The sequence below is a fragment of the Phymastichus coffea genome, unplaced genomic scaffold (genome assembly GCF_024137745.1).
Source record: "Phymastichus coffea isolate CEN01 unplaced genomic scaffold, Cenicafe_Pcof_1.1 PCOF00052, whole genome shotgun sequence".
NCBI lineage: Eukaryota > Metazoa > Arthropoda > Insecta > Hymenoptera > Eulophidae > Phymastichus > Phymastichus coffea.
Window position 1 is genome coordinate 351,874 of NW_026706863.1, and position 18,850 is coordinate 370,723.

The 18,850-nt window shown below is 45.9% G+C and overlaps 5 protein-coding genes across 9 annotated transcripts; 2 read left to right on the forward strand and 3 right to left on the reverse strand.

Moving 5' to 3' along the window:
• The first annotated feature begins 259 nt into the window (after positions 1–259).
• On the forward strand, positions 260–2,081 carry LOC131665479 (dual specificity protein phosphatase CDC14AB-like). Its single transcript, XM_058937374.1, has 7 exons — positions 260–449; positions 516–749; positions 784–1,041; positions 1,109–1,370; positions 1,446–1,575; positions 1,651–1,829; positions 1,898–2,081. Exons 1-7 carry the CDS (start codon positions 260–262, stop codon positions 2,079–2,081), a joined length of 1,437 nt encoding a protein of 478 aa, XP_058793357.1.
• A 1,491-nt stretch (positions 2,082–3,572) lies between these two features.
• Positions 3,573–8,409, forward strand: LOC131665463 (histone-lysine N-methyltransferase eggless). 3 transcript variants are annotated; one of them, XM_058937347.1, is made up of 13 exons: positions 3,573–3,585; positions 3,749–4,095; positions 4,167–4,284; positions 4,354–4,497; positions 4,562–4,929; positions 5,001–5,230; positions 5,309–5,708; positions 5,858–6,094; positions 6,373–6,753; positions 6,824–7,131; positions 7,210–7,668; positions 7,744–8,008; positions 8,081–8,409. In XM_058937347.1, exons 2-13 carry the CDS (start codon positions 3,853–3,855, stop codon positions 8,285–8,287), a joined length of 3,360 nt encoding a protein of 1,119 aa, XP_058793330.1. In that variant the 5' UTR covers positions 3,573–3,585; positions 3,749–3,852; the 3' UTR covers positions 8,288–8,409. The 3 variants fall into 3 exon arrangements, with proteins under 3 accessions (XP_058793330.1, XP_058793331.1, XP_058793329.1); XM_058937346.1 differs by lacking the exon at positions 3,573–3,585 and adding an exon at positions 3,594–3,658; XM_058937348.1 differs by having other exon boundaries at positions 3,576–4,095; positions 6,409–6,753.
• Positions 8,410–8,471: 62 nt separating this feature from the next.
• LOC131665467 (myotrophin-like) lies at positions 8,472–10,549 on the reverse strand. The gene is made up of 3 exons (XM_058937353.1): positions 10,349–10,549; positions 9,630–9,740; positions 8,472–9,547 (listed from the first exon to the last, which is right to left on the reverse strand). The coding sequence occupies exons 1-3, from the start codon at positions 10,415–10,417 to the stop codon at positions 9,371–9,373; spliced, it is 357 nt and encodes a 118-aa protein (XP_058793336.1). The 5' UTR covers positions 10,418–10,549; the 3' UTR covers positions 8,472–9,370.
• Positions 10,550–10,751: 202 nt separating this feature from the next.
• LOC131665464 (2-oxoisovalerate dehydrogenase subunit alpha, mitochondrial) lies at positions 10,752–12,864 on the reverse strand. 3 transcript variants are annotated; one of them, XM_058937349.1, is made up of 2 exons: positions 12,512–12,864; positions 10,752–12,245 (listed from the first exon to the last, which is right to left on the reverse strand). In XM_058937349.1, exon 2 carries the CDS (start codon positions 12,175–12,177, stop codon positions 10,948–10,950), a length of 1,230 nt encoding a protein of 409 aa, XP_058793332.1. In that variant the 5' UTR covers positions 12,178–12,245; positions 12,512–12,864; the 3' UTR covers positions 10,752–10,947. The 3 variants fall into 3 exon arrangements, with proteins under 3 accessions (XP_058793332.1, XP_058793334.1, XP_058793333.1); XM_058937351.1 differs by having other exon boundaries at positions 10,752–12,358; XM_058937350.1 differs by having other exon boundaries at positions 10,752–12,358; positions 12,439–12,864.
• A 918-nt stretch (positions 12,865–13,782) lies between these two features.
• LOC131665466 (uncharacterized) lies at positions 13,783–18,050 on the reverse strand. Its single transcript, XM_058937352.1, has 2 exons — positions 17,816–18,050; positions 13,783–14,553 (listed from the first exon to the last, which is right to left on the reverse strand). The coding sequence occupies exons 1-2, from the start codon at positions 17,931–17,933 to the stop codon at positions 14,213–14,215; spliced, it is 459 nt and encodes a 152-aa protein (XP_058793335.1). The 5' UTR covers positions 17,934–18,050; the 3' UTR covers positions 13,783–14,212.
• Positions 18,051–18,850: the final 800 nt, after the last annotated feature.

Below are 18,850 nucleotides of genomic sequence, written 5' to 3' on the forward strand. Positions count from 1 at the left end.
TATTTACTTTTTTGACTAAGAAAAAAAATAAAAGACTGTAAAAGTAAATAATGGATTTCATATAGATTTTAAAAAAACTTAAAAAATTAAAAATGAAAAAATTATTGTAATAAAATCTTGCTGTGTATTTTATTCAAAGAAGCAATCTGACTGATCCGTAAGCAATGGGAAAATCGTCATTTAAGATGATTCTTAAAAACTCGATAATTTAAGGTTACAATAATACAATCTTTGCAATTAAGATTTTACCGAAGATATAATGTCTGGACTGCATACAAATTTCATGTCATTAGTCAAACCGTTTTCAGCGTTTCTAAAGAGACTCAAGCAATTCACCGAGCATGACTTGAAAAATTATGCTCTGGATGCAAACGCAAACATGCTCAGGCGATCTCTAAATCACTTCGTACGCTCTAACGATCCTGAAAATTCCGCGTTCAATTATAGAAGTAAGTTAGCTTTCTTATATGTCTCACAAGTTTTTTTAACGTCGCGTGTTTTTTTATTATTACCAGGATCGGATAAATCAGCCAGCTACGTAAACATTTACCGTCACCCGGATCTTATGGTGGTTAGTGAACTGATCGAGAATCGGTTTTATTTCGCGACCGTGTTACCGGGCAAATTCGTGCCGAAGGACGCTTCAAACATCTACTTTTTCAACACCGACGATGATTTAGTCTACGATAACTTTTACAACGATTTTGGGCCGCTTAGCATTGCATGTCTCTACAGGTACTTGTACTCTCATCTCGTCCCAATGAACACCATTTGAAAATTCACATTCGTTCAGGTATTGCCGGGGCGTCAACAAAATTTTGCGAGATTTCGAGGGCAAACTGCAGCAGATATGCCATTTTAGCCGCGCGAACCCAGACAAACGAGCGAACGCGGCCTTTCTGGCAACCTCGTACTCTGTTTTGTATTTGAAGCAGTCGCCGATCGAAGCTTTCGAGCTGATCGCGCCGAAGGATGCTCCACCATTGAAGCCTTTTCAAGACGCCTCCATCGGATCTTCCTGCTACAACATCAAACTGATCGGTGCGCACGACGCTGACGGCAATTCGAGGCGGATAAGCGCTGATTGGACGCTTCCTCGACATTGCAGATTGCTTGAAGGGCCTGAGCAAGGCAGCCTCGTTGGGCTTTGTCAACTTGGATGACTTCGACGTGAGCGAGTACGAGAATTACGAGCAGCTACGGAACGGCGACTTGAACTGGATCGTTCCGCAAAAGTTCCTTGCCTTCCTCGGACCGAGCACCGAGCGCGGAAGCAGCTCGCACTATCCCGAGAAGTACTTGAACTACTTCATGAAGAACGAGGTCGCGGCCGTGATAAGGCTCAATGGACGCACTTACGAGACGTTCAGGTTGCTGTTCCCACCTAAGGGACCTGCTACCTGCCGGTCGCCTGCTTCTCATTCTAATGGCAATTCCGATCGTAGATTTACCAACGCCGGGATACTGCATTACGACATGTTCTTCCCGGACGGTAGTGCTCCGCCCAAAAGAATCTTGAAGCAATTTCTGCAAGTGGCCGAGAGCACCAGGGGAGCGATAGCCGTGCACTGCAAGGTAATTCTACCCACTCGAGCAGTGCCAATTGTTCTCCGATCATTCCGGTGATCGCAACGAATTGAACGAGCACAGGCAGGTTTGGGAAGGACCGGCACGTTGATCGCGGCTTACATAATGAAACACTACAAAATGTCGGCGAAAGAGGCGATCGCCTGGTTGAGAATCTGCCGACCGGGTTCCGTCATTGGTTATCAGCAAACCTGGCTCGAAGAGATGGAGGACAGTCTCTGGCGCGACGGTCGACGGTTCAGGTTCGTTGATAGACATCTCAAAATCGCGCGAAACGCCAATGAATCAGCTTGCCGATTCGCTCTTTAAGACTACGACACTACGGGGACGAAAATTTGATTTTACATCACAAGCATGGAATATACTCGATAGAAGAGAAATCGGATCGGAAGCTTCGCTTTAGAGATTATCTCAGTAAGAGACATTTCAATAGAACTATCAGCGGTATTTGCATTCTCAACTATGCTCACTTGACAAATACATGCGAGCAATAACGGAAAGTCTTTTACTCGTTTGCGCTTCAGCAAAACTGCCGATGCTGAATGCAAACCAATGCTCGTCAGCTCGCGAGAATAACAAACTTTACAATACGAGCTCGACCAACAAGATATTTCAAAGTGATGACGGATCGGCTACTCAAGGGGATAAATTGAACGAGATCAAGATGAAAAGACGCCAGTCGAGTCCCAGTAGAAATTCCAATCGCAGAGGTGCTGCAGGATATTCCTATTTTTGCTGAAGAGTTTTCGATACTTTGCTGCCGAGGTTCTCTCGTTTTACGCGAATCGGTTTCGAAGTAAGCGTCGATCAAATTGCACGACTTTATTGGATCAATTCGAAGCAGCGCAGTCTTTGGCGACCATGTCCGAAAAACAAAATTTTTTTTAATCCATTGAGTAACGCAAATAAAATTCTTTTAGTACGTTAGGCAAAAGAAAACTTACACCAAAATATAACACGTTGTTTTAATACTGGCTGTTTTTTACTGTGAAGCGAAATTCGAAACGACCGAAAACTTTTTAGTGTAACAAAGCAGATTCTGATCGCGCGGCAGAAAAATATGACGCTGCACGACGAAATATTCAAAAGCACCGCTTTACCTTAGCCATATATCTATTACCAAATATATATGGAGCAACTTATATGATATATATATAAATATATCTAGACCGACTTACTGGCTCAAATAAGCACGAAAACTCAGTAGATAAGTCAGTTTACCTCTTGTCACGACATATTTTAAGTCTTGACACTTCACACTTTGACGTTGACGAATCTTGGACATCTTGATTGGTCTTTTGACTTTTGCTGTTTATAGAGGCGACATTGTTCCATGGGCGCTATAAATGTGGGAAAATTTAAAATCAATAATGAAATCACGAAAATGAATGAAATTTTTCATGTGAAAGCTTACATTTCTTAATATAGTAAATATGAAATAATTATTAAACAGAGTAATTATTATGTAAATAGGTCTAAATTAGTATTTATATTCCTAATACAACTGATTTGTAGAATTTAATATCACAATCGATTCCTAAATTGACTTGGTGAGTTACATTTAAATCTCTGTACAATTTTGAATCAGGTAAGTTTAATACACAACTTTCTTCTTCTTCGACTGACTTGATAGACAATGTCATAATTGATTAATCTGAAACATGGTAAATAATTTATATAGTATAGACACTGCTATTAATAATATCCATTTTTCTAAATAGCTTCTAACTAAATATGCTGTTTTACCAATTATTTTTGCTTTTATATTTTTTAATTTATGATTTGATTAATTTAACGTACAACTAATATAGTTCACATGAAGATCCATCATATAAAAAAATTAAGTAAAAATTATTTTGCGTCAGTCCTTTTTCTACATGACAAAATGATGGTTTAAATTTCGCGGAATGAACGGCACGCATGAGCGTCCAAGGAACAGTGTCTCCCTCAAACCACATTACAGTAATCACTAATCCGCGAAACGTGGAGACGCGAGCGGTAAGATATTGCGCTCATTCCTTATCTTTGTTCTAAATCAAAAACACTTGAAAACGATATTTGTTAATTTAATGTAAATACTAAAATGTAACTCTTTCGTACGTTTGTAAACGTTTCAAAATGAAGCGTTGAGTATTTTACAAATTAAGTATTAAACTTGCAGTGTATTGATCGATTAAACTAGCATGTGTTTACACTTTTATTGACAATTTGTTGATTTTGAAAGAGAAAGTTAGTTATTGAATTAACGATCCACAATTTACAACAATGTCGAATACCAAACCGGCAGAAGTCATCGATTTAGATTCCGACGATGACGTCCAAACTGTGCAGAAAGACAAGAAAAAAAGTTGTAATACTAACTGCATTAATTTCACATGTACCTCTGGTCAGGACATGAGGCCTGCACCATCCTTTGCTATTGCATTTTATGGAGTCAACACTACCAAAAAGAAGAAGAAACGTCATATCTGCAAGATTTGTTTTGATATCGCCTTAAATCATCAAGAAGTAGATTGTCAAGTTGATTTATTAGTAATGTTTTGAATTATGTTGAAACTAAATTTATTTAATTTTTATAGCAACTAGTAAATGCACTATTGGAGCACAAACCACTGCTACAATGTGATTTCCCAGATCATACAATGGAAGTTGAGATTTCTGATAGTGACGAATCTGACGATGGATCAAATATTAAAGGTATCTCAGACTTTTCAATGAATCAACCACCCATTAATAATACAAATATTTTTATTACAATTTTATTAGATATATACGTGACAGAAGATGTATTAGAAGACTTTTCTAAAAGAGTAGATCAAACATTGAAAGAAGTAATGAAAAAATATGACATCAATTATCAAATTGAAGAGGCAACGACAGCTCTTAAAAGTGAATGGGATGAAATTGATGGTAATAATTGAAATAATAGAACATTTTTTGAAATCTTTTGAATAACTGTGCCTACCTTTCTCAGAAAAAAATAAGGCTTTGGATAAAGACATTGCAGACACAATGACTAAGCTAGATCAACTGCGTGCATCATTGTATACTGAATTCAAACCAACTATTACCATGGAAGAAGAGTTAATAATTGATGATACAGTTTCAAATACCTCCAATTATCCTTTGGTGGCAACTAAGAAAGTCACTCAAGTTCGGGCACCAATTAAACAGCAACCACACGATAGTCAACCAGAGATTTTACAAGAAGTTGAAAGGGATAATCGTTTAATTCATGTTATGGACTTACCTCCTAGTGGTCTTTTAATTAAACCTGTACCAGAGATTGACGACTTTGTGTTCACTATAAAGCATCCATTATTTCCATGGGTTAAAGGAAAGGTAAATTAGAACTCATTTTATGTAAAACTCTAGATAAATTTAATTCCATTTAATTCAATTTTTATTTGCAGGTTGTATCAATTATTTCCAAAAATCCTATGCAGTACAAAGTCAAATTACTCCAAAAGAAATATGCTGGTCAAGTGAAAACACTATCTGGCAAACAAATGGCCTCTAACACTCCTAGTCCAGTTATTATCCCTGTTGGTACTCGAGTGGTAGCCATTTTCCAAGATCTCAACTCCAGTAACTACTACAGTGGAGTTATTGCTGAACCTCCAAAGATAGTCAATAAATTCAGGTACATTAACCTTGCCTTTAAAATTATATACCACAAACACATCCATTCATGTAAATTGTAAAAAATTGTTTTGTACAGATACTTAATTTTTTTTGATGACGGATATGCTCAGTATGTCAAACACAAAGACATATATTTAGTCTGCGATAGCTCTCCTCGCGTATGGGAAGATATACCTATGGAATCTCGTGATTTCGTCAAAAAGTACCTCGAATCTTATCCAGAGCGACCAATGGTTAAGTTACAACAAGGTCAAGTAGTGAAAACCGAATGGAATGGCAAATGGTGGATCGCGCGTGTACGTGAAGTCGATGCAAGTTTGGTACAAATGCACTTTGACGCGGATAACAGAACCGAATGGATCTATCGTGGATCTGCAAGATTGGGACCGTTGTACTTGGAATTAATGAAAGCTAATCTTAGACAACAGGGTTGTCACTCATCAATCAATACACCTAGACGAGCTGCTGTCAATAACGTTAGTCAATTTTATTTCTTATATTCGAATTCTATCTAGAAGGAATGTGTAAATTAATGTAATTTTGAAATGTTGAGCTTTCGACAGTACATTCAAGTTCAATAATTCTGGATAATTAGTGCTACATGACGATTTATCGTAAATTTCAGAAAAACGGACCTTATGTCGAATACACGTCGAATGCAACGGACGAGCGCGATGCTCTTATGTCCGACAAGAGCAAACAAGTTGCTACAGTCGAGGGTGCCCCAACTCAAGCTGCAGTTCCACAACAAAGCCGGGCTGTGGCCCGAAAAAGTACTGCGAAGAAACCAAGTCTTCCAGAATCTCCAGCTGCAACGCCTTACAATGCTAATATGGAGACAAAGTCTTCTCATAGTATTGTTGTGAGTTTTGTGTATTTGATACGACGTTCGCTAATACTGACATTAACTGTTACCCTTGCTGACTGCTCTACCTTTTGCTTTTTTATTTTTATTTTAATCTAACACGACTCACATATATTTAAAAACACGATTAATTTTGTTTGTGACTTTAACTGCCGACGATACATTAATTATTTCATGACTAAATAATTTCTTTTTTTTCAAAACATTTATTCTTTCAATCATTTCTCTTTTATTTGTAAATTTACTGAACTTATGACCGTTACGATTCTCTCTAGCAAACACGTACGATTAACAATCCTATGTTCAAACAGTATTACCAGACACAAAATAAGATACAAACGAAAAAGTTCGTACCACACCGTTGTGGATCTGATTGTGTCAAAAGTATCTCCTTCACGCCAGATGATCTACGCGGTTACTCGCCATTGTCTATTCCTCTGCTATGCGGTTGGAATCGACAACTATGCAAGTTCCCTAAGAACAAAAAGGTCATTCTTTATCAAGCTCCTTGCGGCGTTCGTCTTAGGAATATGGAAGAGCTTCATCAGTATCTGAGACTGACAAAGTGTCCGATGTCGGTGGATCTGTTCGAATTTGATTTCTGGGTGCATTGTTTGGCAGAATTTGTACTTGACAAGTGCTTTGTCAATATTAAGGTAAATTATTTTCGACAATTTTTTTTAACAATATCTCGTAAAAGAGCTAATAAATCGTTCGTTTGGCTAGGATTTAAGTTATGGCGTTGAAAACGTACCGATACCCTGTGTAAATGAGATTGATCACGCGTACCCAGACACTATCAAGTACACAACGCAACGTGAACCGTCAGAAGATGTGCACATGAATCTCGATCCGAACTTCTTGTGCAGCTGTGATTGCGAGGACGATTGCGCCGACAAGAACAAATGTCAATGCTGGCAACTCACCATCCAAGGTGCTACACTTGGTGGTCGTGTACCCAATGCTGCTGTCGGCTATGTGTATAAAAGGTTACCGGAGGCTGTTACTACTGGTATTTACGAGTGTAATTCTAGGTAACGAAAGAGATTGTATGCTTATCATATATTTTTAGCGAATAATCAAGATTGTATTTTTCGCGTATTTATTTTCAGATGCAAGTGTTCTGTGAAAACGTGCCTGAATCGAGTAGTTCAGCACCCACTTAATTTGAAACTTCAAGTGTTCAAAACTGCACCAAGAGGTTGGGGAATACGTTGCCTCAATGATATCCCACTAGGTTCCTTTATTTGCATTTATGCTGGACGTTTGCTCACGGAACAAGGAGCCAACGAAGGCGGCAAAAATTACGGAGACGAGTACTTGGCTGAACTCGACTACGTCGAAGTCGTCGAGGGTATTAAAGAAGGCTACGAGAGTGACGTGCTGGATCCCGAATTGGCTCTTGAAGATTCTGACTCTGAAAAAGAGAAGAACGAGAAAAAGGACGACGGATCAGATTTGCAAAAGGCTCCTTCTAATGACTCTGATGATGACTTTAGTATTGATAAAAAGCTGCAGAAAAATCTGAATATCGTCGACGAAGATGAAGATTCGAGGTCGTCTTCTATCAGGTTCTAAAATTTTTACGGTTCAAACAGATAAACGTTTTGTAAAAATTACTAAATGATATTAATTTTCCAAAATAGGAGCAGACTGAGAAAGAGAAAGAAAGCTGAAGATAATCTGACTTCTGACAAGTCAGAAGACGGCAGTGTGTCTAAGGATGGACAAGATAAAGCAGGTAGCGATGAGGAAGAAGCCGTTCGTGAACCGAGTAAATTTGATCTCGCAGTCGACACGACGAAAATTGACAAAGCACAGTTCAAATCAGTCAGAGACTTCTTCGGAGAAGACGAAGCTGTTTATATTATGGATGCTAAGACTACTGGAAATATTGGACGTTATCTTAATGTAAGTATAATAAAAATGTCTACATTTGATCGAGTTTTCAATCGTTTGTCTAATATATATTTTTCACATTAGCACTCTTGCGATCCAAACGTTTTTGTCCAGAACGTATTTGTTGATACCCACGATGTGCGCTTTCCGTGGGTCGCTTTCTTCGCTCTTAGTTACATCCGAGCTGGCCAAGAGCTAACTTGGAATTATAGTTACGATGTGGGAAGTATACCTGGTAAAGTTATTATTTGCAGATGTGGTGCCAGTAACTGCAGGGGACGTTTATTGTAAAGATCTCAACGTTTTATTATAAACAGTGTTAGTTTTACTTTCAAATTATTCTTTTTTAATACTGTACATAATTTGCATTGAAAATAAAAAGATCATTGGATAAATTGAACTCGAATTTTAAAGTTTACAAAAATTAGCAAATAATTCTTTATTTAGGCTCCTAACAAATAGGTTATCTTATAATTTTTATACTCTGTTATTATACAATTTTCCGCTTTTCCATTTTTTTTTTTTAAAGATCATTTTTTATTATAATTTAAAATTTAAGAAATATTAGAAATAATAAGGATATCGGGAGTTTATAACATTGAATTGTCTCACTTAAAACTTTGCAGGTGCTACTTGCACTCGAATTAATTGAACGCATCTTATCTTCTATAGAACTTAATCTAATTGCTAACGAAATGTGTAAAACAATATTAAAGGTATTGACTCTAGGTAGTTTCGCGAATACTTACTGCAAACTTTCATTGATATACACATTAAAAATATAAGTTTACAACAAGTAACATGTGAATTACAAAAAATATAGATTGGAAAAATGTCTTAGAAATTTTGACCAGTCTGTCATTCACGTATGGAAGAGTAAAAATGATGCTGGTTTTTTTTAAGACAAATGGAAAGTACAAATGCTTAATTCGTTAGTTCTGTTTCCTATATTAAATCACATACTACTTGTATTGTACTCAAAAACACGTATTTTTTTATAACTCTCGTTAATTTGACAACAAAAATTCGTTTCATTATCGAGTATTCCTTAAAATCTGAGGTATTACAAAATTGTTTAATATTGATCAGGGCTCGTCTTAAACAATTTTTTTTAAAATCACTGCTTACAATTATTAAAATCTGCTTCTATAGTACACTGAAGTAAAATTCTATTTTTCTTGATTTTTGTTTAAAATTGTATCTCACAATCATTAGCACACTACTCCCTACTATGTAAACTTGAAAGAAATCAGTGGTCTTAGCCATATAATGCAGTAATAATTAAGAATGAAGCAGTTGCAAGTATCCTATAAGGAACATGAATGTTCTTAAATAACAAAATCCACATGTCTCTCTGTTTTGTTTGCTTTGGTGCTAGTGAGTTTTGAGAAGTTCCTTAATTTCATCTTTTTCGGCGGCATCCAAGTAACTTGCACCATCTGGAGTTTTCCCATCTGTCTTCACTCCTTTCTCCAATAACAACTTGACGCAATTGGTGTGACCTTCCCATATTGCTGCTAACAGTACTGTTATTCCATGCTTGTCTGTAGCCTGCAATATGGATTATTCACAGAATATTGCAAAATATTCAGTTATGTTCCTTATATTATAACGTTCACAAAGTGATACATACATTGAGATCTGCACCTTTATCCATAAGGTACCTCAGTACTTCAGTTTGTCCATAATCAGCTGCATAATGCAGCGGTGTCCTGCCATCAATCATCTGATTGACATCAATATCCTGTAAATAATATAGGAACACCTATATCTGCTGGTTCAAATTCAATCTTAAACTGTAGGTTCAGTCATGATGCATTTAAAATCATTCTGCCTTTTACATCTTTTCAAAAATATTAGGAAAGATTGATATGGATGCTTTTCATAATTATAGAAAACCATAACACTAATATACATGGATAACTGGTGTTTCTTTGCAAATTTAAAAATAAACTTGTCCTTATTTACAATAACAGTAACAAGAGGAACACTATTCTATTGGTGACATTGAATTAAAAAAATATATAGCTATAACTAATCAGTAGTTTAAAAAATGTGGCCCACATAATTAACGGCGTTCAAGACTCAGAATGAATCAGAGGAAATGTAAATGAATCCTACCCTCCATTAATTTCATAAGTAATCAGATTACATGCTCCGTTTTCATTATACATCGTTACGTAAATATCGAAAACCATCGTTGTTGATGTAAATTAGAACAGTATTAAATTAAACGAAGCGAGCGTAAAAACTAACAATAGCTTATCGTTGCATAAAGAACCGTCAATTGGAAATTCGTTATAGTATAGAGGTTATAAATCGAGTTTACAAATGTTGCCAAAAGAAACTTACCTTATTTTCGATGTTATCGCGAACCTGATCGAGGTCGCCGTTTTTAATTCCCCACACGAGTTCGCTCATACTGTTCGTTGTATAATTGATGAAAAATTTGTTATTGTTTCACAGCCTTTGCTTACGAAAACCCGACGGAATCGACGCTACTCGGGACGCATAGGTATAGTCGCGGCGGCCACGGCTTCTCTGTTGTCTCGCATTCGCACCAGATTCGCACTTTGCCATCCTTCTCTAATTCTCCCCTCTCTGCAGTTCTTCATGCCGTGTTTGCGTGTGCAACCGTACCGTTATCGCGCTCGCTAATGTGTGCACGAGTCTTTAGGTATCGTCGAATCGATAATTATTTTGTTCGGACGTGAGGTGTGGGAGGCCGGGACTTTCGGGTTTTCCAGGGACGAACGGCTTGGAAGAGAAATTGTGAAGAAAGTAAGATGTTCCGACATCGGCTATTTATTTCCCATAACCATTACAAGCACTTGGAAGACACGGGATCGAAGCGCAACTGCTGGAAGGCGATTCTTCGGCAAAGAGAAGAATCGAACTTGGAGGCTCGCGGGTGGCGGGCTCAAGTGTGAATCGGCGCACGGAAGAGCGGCTCACCCGCCGACGGTGGGGTACTTGTCGGCGTGCTCGCGCAGGTGGCGGTCGAGCTTGGCCATCTGGCTGGCGAGGTGCGCGGGCATCCGGGCGTAGACGTCGGCGAAGAGCTCGCGCCAGTGGGGCTTCTCGCGCCTCTCCGCCTCGGCCACGGCCGCGACGACGGCGCGCTTGCTCGCCTCGGCCAGGCGGCGCTGGCGCTGCTCGTCCCAGAGCCCGCGGCCGGCCAGGTAGGCGCTCAGCCTGGCGATGGGCGCGAGCTCGCGGCGGCGCTGGACCTCGCGCTCGGGCCGGTAGGCGCTGCTGTCGTCCGAGGTGCTGTGGTGGCCGAGCCGGTAGGTCATGGCCTCGAGGAGCACGGGCCGCTGGCTGCTCAGCGCGAACTCGCGAGCGAAGCCGGTGGCGTTGTAGACGGCGAGCAGGTCGTTGCCGTCGACGCGCAGCGTCGGGATGCCGTAGGCGGGCCCCTTGGCCGCGACGCCGTCGCCCGCGTACTGCTGGCCGCTGGGCGTGGAGATGGCGTAGCCGTTGTTGCGGCAGAAGAAGAGCACCGGGCAGCGCAGCGTGGCGGCGAAGCTGAGCGCCGCGTGCGCGTCGCCCTCGCTGGCCGCGCCCTCGCCGAAGTAGCAGGCGACCAGGCGGCGCCGCTCGCCGCGCAGCCTCAGCGCGTAGGCGGCGCCGGCGGCCTGCGGCAGCTGCGTGCCCAGCGGCGACGAGATGGTGAGGAAGTTGAGCCGTCGCGAGCCGTAGTGCACCGGCATCTGGCGGCCCTTGTTCGGGTCGGCCGCGTTACCGTAGCACTGGTCCACGAAGTCCTGGTAGTCGTAGCCGCGCCACATCAGCACGCCGCTCTCGCGGTACTGCGCGTACACCGGGTCCTCGTCCGCGAGCGCCGCCGCCGAGCCTATCTGGCACGCCTCCTCGCCGTAGTTGGTCATGTAGAACGAGATGCGGCCCTGGCGCTGCGACTCGTACAGCACCGCGTCCATCACGTTCAGCTTCACCATGCTCTCGTACATCTTCACCAGCTGCTCGTCGCCGATCCGGCAGTCCTGCGCCTCGGTGTTGCTATCGTCGAGCACCCGATAGGTGGGGATCGTCCGCGGGAACGCGTCGTTCGCGAAGCGCAGCTCCTTCGTGTAGACCAGCGTCGGCTCGCTGGCGGCCGTTTGGCAGTTGCGCCCGGCCGACCGGAGCGGCAGCCTGAGGATCGCTCGGAGCCCGTTCATCCTGCCGCCCAGTGTCCTGACCCTCGCTTCTCTTGGCTCTCGGCGAATCACCTACCAGTCGCCTTCATCTGATGGCCGAACGTGCCGTGCGAGTCTTTCTCGATGACGCTCTCGTTGGAATTGGACGTCGATTCGCGTGGATTTCGCCCGATTCGATCGGGAATGCAGCGAAGCCAGGTGGCTTCGGAATCAAAGTGATTTTGAAAAATACACGAGTGCAAGCGAACCGATGAAGAAGGAAAAAAAAAGAAAGAAATTTACGCGCAGCGAGCGCGGCGCGCACGTACACGCGTGGCCCAACGGAGAGCGAAGCGCTGGAAAATCGACGACTCACCGCTCGCGCCACATCCCAGCTGTTCTCGAGACTCTCAAGTCGACGGGATCTTTGGGCGATCGTCCGAAGGCAGCAGTGCTCGACGGCAGCCTTCTCGAAGGAGAGCGCGCTTCGGCAGGGCTTCGGCACGTACGGGTCGTTGCTGCGACTCCGCGTGGGTCGGACGACGAGTTGTACGACGTCAGCGAGCGATCGCGCGATACGAGGAGAGCGAGCGAGCGAGCGCGCGCGCGCGTGCCGGCCTATCGGCTCGGGCGAAGCGCACACACACATATATGGGCGACGTGAGCGCTCCGCGCGTGTCTCGCCGTCCGCGCGCAGCGGCAAAATTCGATCTCGTGGCTGGCCGAATGGGAATCGGTCGCGGCGCTGAACAGGCTCGGATCGTTCGTACGAGCTTTGGTCATTTATCGATTTTCGACAGATAGACGAACTGAGTTTACCGCGCGTTCCGGCTTATCGAGTCGGACTCAAGACTATTCCAACCACAATCTTGGTCGGTCTTTCACTTTGACTCGTAGTGGCGGTGACGAAAGTGCCGCCGGAAATGACAACGACCGCGGTGGCACTTGTCGACCTCGCGCCGACAATCGGACGGACGATCCAAAGTTCCATGGAATCCGGACTGGGTGCTCCGGAACTACCGAGAGCTTTTGCCATTCCAAGCGAAAGGATCACGTTGACGTCGTCTTGAATCGTCACGACGCTACGAAGAGTCATCCTTGCGCGTGGGCAAGGGGTTCAATGGGATCCGAGAATCGGGCATATCGACGTGTTCCGTCTTCGAGCAAATTCATCCGCGTAACTTTGGCGCACGGTTTGTCCGCGATCACTGCACTCACGCAAGAGAAAAATGCGAATCGGTCGATGTCATTGATTTTATTATCTACCGGATGTACGTTATGTATTTTCGAACGCTCCGTTGTATTTACGCCACTCGTATTAAAAAGAAAGAAAAAAAATTACACATTTTATTTGACAAGTGCATGTGCTATGCAAGCGCGTACGCGAAATATTTGAGGCGCGTGACATATTTTTCGCGCTATGTAGAGTTCCAAGCGCATCGATATCGCGAGCTGTTGTTGAATGAAAAAGATAATTAACGAAATGTTAAATCAATGTATCGCAGTTTTGATTTCATCTTTATAGATTGACTTTGGGGTACAATGAGCTTTCGATAAAAATTCAACAAAATGGTTTACATATAGATCGCACCTACTAAAGCAGGATACGGAGATGGTAGAGGTAAGCACACAATGACAAGTCGCTGATTTGGATAAAATTAAATACTGATATTTTTTTTAATAGAATCACTTAAAAATTACAATCACACATATATTTTTCTGTATGCATCTTGGCGTCGGCTATATACGTATAAAAATCTCGGTTACGTAACGCGGAAGAACAAAAACCATGACGATTCTGTGTTACACGTGTATAAGTGGTACGTGACGCACCGCAAGCGTTTCGCGTCCGTTTGCCTTTTCACTTCTGTCGCGCACGTAGCGGTCGCGCGACGATCGCCGTACGCTCGGCTCTCATTATCATACTCGTTTCGTTTGCCTCTCACGCGGCGACGAAAGAAAAAAAGGAGGAAGAGGGTCTCGGGTTAAGTGAAATGATCGTAGAAAGAAAGAAGAAGAAAAAAAAACAAACAAACAAGTCGAACTGTCCACGATCGTCAGCGTGGATTCGCGCAAGCTAAGCGGCCTTGCCGGCGACCTTGGCGATGGCCTCGGCCTCCTCGGCGCTCGGTGGCGCGAGAGTCGGGATCTCGGGGTACTCCAGCTTGGCGCCGTCCTGGCACTCGAAGATCGGGCAGCACTCGGGGAAGGCGGCCTCCTTCTTGGTCTTGTCGCTGAGCTTGCACTTGTCGTTGGCCTTGGGCAGCGGGCCGCAGTCCTCGACGAGCTCGAACAGGCGTCCGCTGTTGTCGTCGGCCGGCACGCAGGTCGACCGCCCGCAGAACGGCGTCAGCTCCCAGGACTGCTTGGGCTCGATCGTCGCGCACTTGGTCGAGGCGAAGCACATGCCCGGGAAGTCTGCGAACAAACGCGCGCGATTTGCGATTAACGTTTTTTCTCTCGTTCTCTCGGCGAAAAGATAACGAAGAAGAAGGAGAAGGAAACAACCGGATAGCGCGTAAAGGTAAAAGAAGGATTGTCGGCGAGGCGCTAATTAGGTTGAGCGGCGGCGGCGTGTCGCGATCATCGGCGCGCCCGGCTCCGAGGATGCTGATCGTTGCGCAACGGGTGCGCGCGCGTGCGCGCTACGCCGGGCGACATTGTATAACGGCCCTTCGCGAAAGATACGCGTATATAGATGTGCGCATGCCGTCAAGGCGAACGACGCGCGCTACACTTTCACCGTCGCCGCGCGACGGATTGCACGCTCGTCTCGTTCGTTCGTCTTCGACGCGAAGACTCGGCGACATCGGCATTCACGATCGCGTCCGCAGGCGTACCGGTACATCCCGAGGCAGGGCAGGGGGGTCGTCAACCGTTATCGCGAGAGTCGATCGACGGGCGGCGGGCCACTTGCGCGCCTCGTACTCCGTTCTCCCTTTTCGTCTCGTCAACCGTGGTAACGTACTTTACGAAATGCGTTTGCGCCAGGTTAACCTTCCTTTTTTTCCTCTCGATTTCTCACTTCGCCGAGGCGTCGCGTCGGAATTTGCTTTTCTAAGAACACGAAGCGAGCTCCTCCGCGTTCGCCGAGTTATTGGGCAAGCCGTCGTCGACGCGCTTACGAGCAGATCACCAAACCGTCGATGCCGGGAGACCGATTTTTAGAAAACTTCGGGAGAATACTAATTGCGAAAGACAAATAGACGCGTACGTTTGGCTTTCGACTCGAAGGCCTCGTATCTAATATATTAACAAGCAAGTCGCGGTTTAAACACAAATAGCTCTTCGAGTCACGTGGATCTGTTGCAATGGGAGCCTCACTAATAGTGGCCTGAGATCACAATTCTCCTTTTGAAAAAAGAGCAACAGTCGAACCGTTCGAAAGCTATTCTATTTAAAACTTTTCCAATAAATGATAGTAAACTTCTGTCGTCGAAACAATGGCTTAATGTCCCGTGAACTTTCGTTTCAACCCATCCTAACTTCTGAACGATTTACTTACAAGTTGACTTTTCAACATATTGCTGGAAAAAATAAACCACTGACAAAAATCTTTAAACACCAGCGCCTTCATTTTTTATCGCCAATATGTTTCCCAAAGTGTCAACAAAAGCGGTATCGTGCATCTCGTTGTTATAGCAATAGCTTTCAACGTATTCTGATCGTCGATAACAACTTTCCACGCCGGCTTCGAAAAAGGTAAAAACAAAAAAAAATGCACGACAATCGCAGATGAAAATCCCGATGCGAGCGAGCCATCGTCAATCGGAAACTTTCATCGCTTTCGCGAAAGGCCCGATTGTCGCGAGAAGATATATATGTGTAACAGTCGGAAAAAAAAATAAATAAATAAATGCGAAAAACTTTCACCGCGTCGCGCGCCAAAAAGACTCGACGCGCTTTTCCTGCGCGACCTTTCGCCTGAAACGCATAAAAAAAAAAACAAAAGCAGAACGGAAGCGAAGACGAGCTCTCGAGCGTATCCTTGAGACGCATATGCAGAGACTTCAACGCAGGGCCCCCCGCGTGTTCATTGTAAAGCGCGAGGAGAAGCTTAGCCGGGTTAATTGCAGCATTGTCATCGGGACTCCGCGCGAGGGGAAAGAAGGATAAGGCCGCGCGCGCGCTTGCGATGATTAATCTCTCGCTTCGTTTTTCTTTTCGAGCGGAAAAAACAAAATAAAGCCGCGCGTCTAGATATCTAGATCGGCGCGCGGCAAGTAGGCCAGGGCGAGGAGTCCGCGCGAGGCAGCAGCAGTGACTAAGGATGCACGCGCGCGGAACGCCTGTTAGGACTTTTGATTGCGCCCTTGTCCCCCCTAGGCGCGTGCCGCTGACCGTCTTGGCTCGATTGCTCGCGCGAGAGGTGACGCGCGCGCTCGATTGCCGAATAACCGTCGTCGACTCCAATGCGAGCTCCCCGCTGGACGAACCAACGCGGGAGCCAAACGCGTTCACTTCGTCCGCGGGAATCTAACGGGCACGGCAATGGCGCTCGAGTGCATGTATGGAATAATTTTGAAACGAGAAACCGGAGGACGCGTCTCGTCGTCGCCGACGGAATCGTTACAACGGGGTTAGCAATTGCATCCGTCCGCGAGCGCTGACGCGAATTTTGCCGAGGATTGCCTGGCACCGCTCTGAGATAATTCGAGCGCACAACGAAGCTCGTCGTCGCTAAGCCGTCGATCTATCGTACGATGTCGATCGACCGTATATGCGCGCAACGTTCGCGCCGCTTCAAAGATGTTGCAATCGTCGTCGCCCGCGCGTACGTGACTGTTATTGTTAATAATCAATGCCGACGCGAACGGGCGTTATGAAAGTTTAATTATGTAAGCCTCGACAATGGACAATCTGAAAAGATAACCAAGTCGCTCGACGTTCCCGACGTTGCGCCAATGCGTACCGCTTTGAATTGTGCAGGGGGGGGGGGGGGGTACTAACGATCGCAAAATCTTTCAAATCTATCCGCATGTGGGCTCGTGTTTTTTTCCCCCCATATCGTTCCCCACTCGGCTGGTTTATTGAGAAACGCGATGAAAAGTAACGCGCGGCAATTCACAATGTACTATAACGATGCGCATAAATCAGGCATCGAAGACAGAGAGATCGCTACGGTCTCGCGATTGGCCGTTCTGCATGGTTCTTTACGCTCAAGGTGAACCCCTATCTCGTCCGGCGCTGATCGGTCGGGGCGCGACGGGCTCGCTTCCGATGTTGGAGCCGACCAGCAGCTGTGACGTGCCGCGTTTTCGGGCGCTGACACGCGTCGCGTCAGCGGAATCGTCGTGGCCGGTGGCTTCTTTTTCTTTCTTTTCTTTGCCCGCGATAGCCGCGACGAGCGGCGCGAGAGAGGCAGGTTGAGCGGCGGCGCGCATCGACGGCTTCCTGCTCGCGGACGACTTGCGCCGCCTTGAGCGTCGGGCGAAAGCGGCCTGTTTTTGTCGTTCGTTCGTTTCGTAGCTCGCGGAAACCTGCCGCTCGCCGCGTTTACCAGTTCCGCGAGCGCGTCGCGGAATCCATGCTCCCCCTCGGGCTGGACGGAAGCGCGGCGCGGGTGTGCGTCCGCCGGCCGGTGCGCGAGAGGAGGCACGGGCTGGAGTCGGATCGAGAGCCGGCGCGCTCGGAGGGTGGCGATACGCTTGCCCGACGAAACGAGATAAGCTTCCCTTACCCCTGAGAACGTCGGCGGGGATGAGCCTGCGGAAGGTCTTCGGGCGCTCCTCCGCCTTCTCGTCGGCGCCGAGGACGGCCACGACGGCGAACAACAGCAGTGCCACGCTGAGCTTCATCTTCGCTTCGAGCCCGGACAGAGCGAGAGAGAGAGATGGAGAGAGAGTGAGATACAGGGACGCGCGTGTGCGGACTGCCTTCGGGAACACGGTCGATTCGTGGACTGGCTGGGACCGCGCGCGAGCGCCCGGTTTTATAGGCGCGGCCCGAGGCGCTCGCCCCACCTACCTCATCGGCTCCTTTGTCGCACGCGATCGCCGTACGATACTGCCCCCGTCGCCGCTTCACGTTTACTGACCCCGAATCGGGCTCGCGGCTCTCGTCGCGTGCACGCGCGCCTCGCCCCGCGCTCCGCCACCCTCGCGGCCACTCGCCGACGTAGGATCCCCCCCCCCCCCCCCCCCCCCCCGCCCGCCGTCTAAACGGGATTTCGCCGATCAGCGGGCAATCGTCGCGCTCGCCCGCGCGGAATCGCCGACATCCTCGGGTGGCCAAGTGTTATACGGGGAAACGAGGACCGCGAAAGGCGAGCGCGCCCGAGCGCGACGCGCCACCCAGCCGAGTCGCGTGTCCTTGCTCGTCCTTCCGCGAGGAGCGCGAGCGCGTCGCCCCGTTGCCCCAGGGCCGACGAAGGACGCGGCGCCCGCGCGCTCGCCCGCGACACTTGCCTCGCGAAGCCGAGTGCCACTCGTAACGCGAGAGAAATAAATCTGTCTTTTGTGTTTTCCTTTTTTTCCATCTTTCGCGCACTGGCGTTTCTGATGGATTTACCGCGGATAATTAGATGGGACAGCTACTCATGTTTTACGTGCTGCGCGAACGCAAAATACGGAGAGAGAGACAGAGACAGGATGGTTATTACGATTTATTGCCCACGATTCGTTTATACCGTGCGTGGGTATATCATTTTAATTTATTGATCTACGGTGCCTCGTTGGAAACGGTAGGATAACTTTCTGAAAGTCGAATGTCGAAG